General features: G+C 53.3%; 1 protein-coding gene across 1 annotated transcript, besides 4 other annotated features; it reads left to right on the top strand.

Moving 5' to 3' along the window:
• Positions 1–5: 5 nt before the first annotated feature.
• Positions 6–30: a microsatellite.
• Positions 31–88: 58 nt separating this feature from the next.
• Positions 89–121: a sequence feature (A-rich).
• A 418-nt stretch (positions 122–539) lies between these two features.
• Positions 540–560: a microsatellite.
• Positions 561–621: 61 nt separating this feature from the next.
• TraAM80_07809 (DNA polymerase sigma) lies at positions 622–2,664 on the top strand (the record flags this gene model as incomplete). Its single annotated transcript, XM_029384587.1, has 1 exon — positions 622–2,664. One exon carries the CDS (start codon positions 622–624, stop codon positions 2,662–2,664), a length of 2,043 nt encoding a protein of 680 aa, XP_029235584.1.
• A 166-nt stretch (positions 2,665–2,830) lies between these two features.
• Positions 2,831–2,860: a microsatellite.
• Between the last annotated feature and the right edge of the window lie 3 nt (positions 2,861–2,863).

The raw sequence follows: 2,863 nt of genomic DNA, 5'->3' as shown, positions 1-2,863 counted from the left end.
GATACATATATATATATATATATATATATAATGCAAAACGTAAGCCAAAAAAAAAAAAAGAGCGAAACGACAACAAAACTTATGCGTGTTATTAATTATTATTATTTTTATTTTTCTCTTTTGGTCCTGCCGCTGCTGCGGAGATGCCAACCGCCACTCTCTGTCTTTTTGGCGCACTTGGCGTGGAACGACTGCGGGAGCCTGCGTGCACATTCTGTGTTTTCCTCATTTATCTGCAGGTAATCCTACTTCATCGTCCTGCTGCTGCTTTACTGCCTCCATCTCTCACTCTTTACATGCCTTACGTTGTGCACGATGAACGCACAGAGCAAAGGAGAGAGAAGAGGGGCGTGAAACCGAAAAGCGAACAGGCAAGCAAACCGGCACAAGGGAGGGCGTAGAAAAGAAGCCAGCGCGGTGGTCCGTGGGGGGTCTTTAAAGGAGGAGTGAGCGTGAGTGGTGGGTGGAACTGCCGCTTTTCCTTACTTTTCCATTTTCCCTCTTCTCCACATCAAACACCCTTTAGCTGGTAGACACGCATATATATATATATATATATACCTGCAGCATTTTCGTTTTCTGCGTGTGTGTGTGAAGGAGTACGGTGGAGTGGGGACACCAATGAAGCGCCGTGCACGCGTTGTTACTCACGCGTCGGTGGTTGCCGTTGATGAATCGCTGACCCGCAACGACGCTAAAGCCACCGACAACGTTAATAATGAAAAAACCCTTGCCGACGCGGGCAAGGCACCGTACATTCCACCCCCGGCAGAGACCTGCAGCCTGTTTTCGCGCTTTCAGCAGAGGCATAGCGATTTCAGCGGGGAGTGGCTGATGATGGAGGAGGTGGAGGCACCGCTGGTGCCGCCCATCTCCGTGGCGTTGACACAAAAGCTGCGTGACCATCAACACACACGTCAAAAGCAGCGAAATGGTGCCAGTGACAGCAACGACGGAAAAGCAACGACACAGACAACTACAACAACTCCAAACACCAATTCCAAAACAAAATCAACCTCATCCTCACCAGTCAGGGAGGGAGATGCGAGCGTTGGCGCGGGTGGGGGACGCACACCGGAGGTGGTGGTTGAGGCAAATCAGCCAGCCAGAAAGGGTGATAATGGCGCCGACGACGAGGGGATCCGTGGGGACTACCTCAGTCTTCTTCCCGCCTCTGGCGCACTGGCAGATGTCGCAAAGAGTGACCTGCAGGCCACACTCACGGTGTGGGAGGGTCGGGATGGGTTGATGGTGCCCACTGCCTCGTTCGCCTCCTCACCGCGCTCGGACTCGAAGCCTTCGCTTCCGACGCAGCAGCGCGTGGTTCCACTTTGGAGTGTGGAACGCTACACAAAGCACGGCGGGTACGCGCCAAACGCGACCATCGCGTTGCATCAAGAGATCTGCGACCTTGTGGACTACCTTCGTCCGTCCGAGGCAGAGGTCTTCATGAGAGGCATTATTGGGATGGAAGTACGGGCGATCGCTAAGCGTCTTTGGCCTGACTGTGAACCCATCGTGTTTGGTAGTGTGTTGACGGGTCTCTTGCTGCCTCTTTCTGATCTAGACATGACTATCCTGAATGTTCCGCTCTCGACGGAGGAGGCACTGACGTCGCTAGCACGTGAAATCAGCCGTGAAGGGTTATGCCACACCGCATATCCCCAGCTTATTCTTAAGACGAAGGTACCGCTGGTGAAATTTCAGCACCGTCACTCCTTGTTGGACGTGGATATCAGCATTAACGCCGAGGATGGCCAAAGAAATTCTGCCATTGTTTTAGACATGCTTCGCAGCTTTCCCGAGGCACGACCATTGACCATACTGGTGAAATACTTTTTGCAGCAGCGCGGGATGCATGAGCCCTATCATGGTGGGCTTGGATCCTTCGCGACAACTCTGCTCGTGATTAGTTTCTTGCAACACCACCCCATTTACACAGAGCGGCCGGAGGAACGGGCATACACCGGTCTTGGGAAGCTGCTTGTGGATTTTTTCCGTTACTATGGCATGTACTTTAACTATGACCGCTGCGGTATCTCACTGCTGGACGACGGTCGATACTTTCGACGCAGCGACACGTCTGCGGTGGCGTTTAGCAGCCCGGCAGGGCAACGTCCCTCGTTGGGACCCCCACAGGTGATGCTAGAGGATCCAGGCTGTACGCAAAATAACGCTGCAAGCTCGCTGCGCAGCTTTCACGTTATCACCTCTGTCTTTACCCATGCGTATATGGCGTTGACAGCGGTGTTTGATGCACCGGTAGGCACCGCACAAGACTTCTCACCGGATGCCACGGAAATTGCGCGACGCCCCACGCTGCTTTCACGCATCCTGCACGTGGACGTGCCTAGTGTCGCGCGACGCCAGTCGATTGCAGCCGCGTATGAGGCCCTTGTGCAGGATCCGGCTCAAAAGGAAAAGCTCCTGGCGGCGGTGGCAGCCGGAAACAGGGAGGAAATGCTTGCACTGCAAAAGGCTCGGCTGCATGAGGAGTCGTTGTTAAAGGGAAAGACAAAAACCGGGGGACAGAAGCGCAGTCGCAGTGACTCCAGCAGCAGCAGTAGCGGCAGCAGCAGCGGCGGAGGTAGTGTTACCACCTCGAGCAGCACGTCGTCGAATGGTAGTTCGGTTCGTGTGGTTTCCCGTCGTTTTCGTCATTGATGTTCTTGTGTTGGAGGTTGTGCCGTCCTCTTTTTTTGTTTTGTTTTCTTTTGAGGCAAAAGAGGCGAGAAATACTGAAAACAAAGCATGAAAAAAAGGGCGGGAAATGAAACGAGCTGGGGATCTAGCGGGATGGAGTGAAAAAGAGAGAGAACCATAGCGGGAGGTGTGTGTGTGTGTGTGTGTGTGTGTGTGTACG

Source organism: Trypanosoma rangeli, assembly GCF_003719475.1.
Source record: "Trypanosoma rangeli strain AM80 chromosome Unknown Tra_15.4_contig_00345, whole genome shotgun sequence".
Classification (NCBI taxonomy): domain Eukaryota; phylum Euglenozoa; class Kinetoplastea; order Trypanosomatida; family Trypanosomatidae; genus Trypanosoma; species Trypanosoma rangeli.
This window is presented reverse-complemented; position numbering and strand designations above follow the sequence as displayed.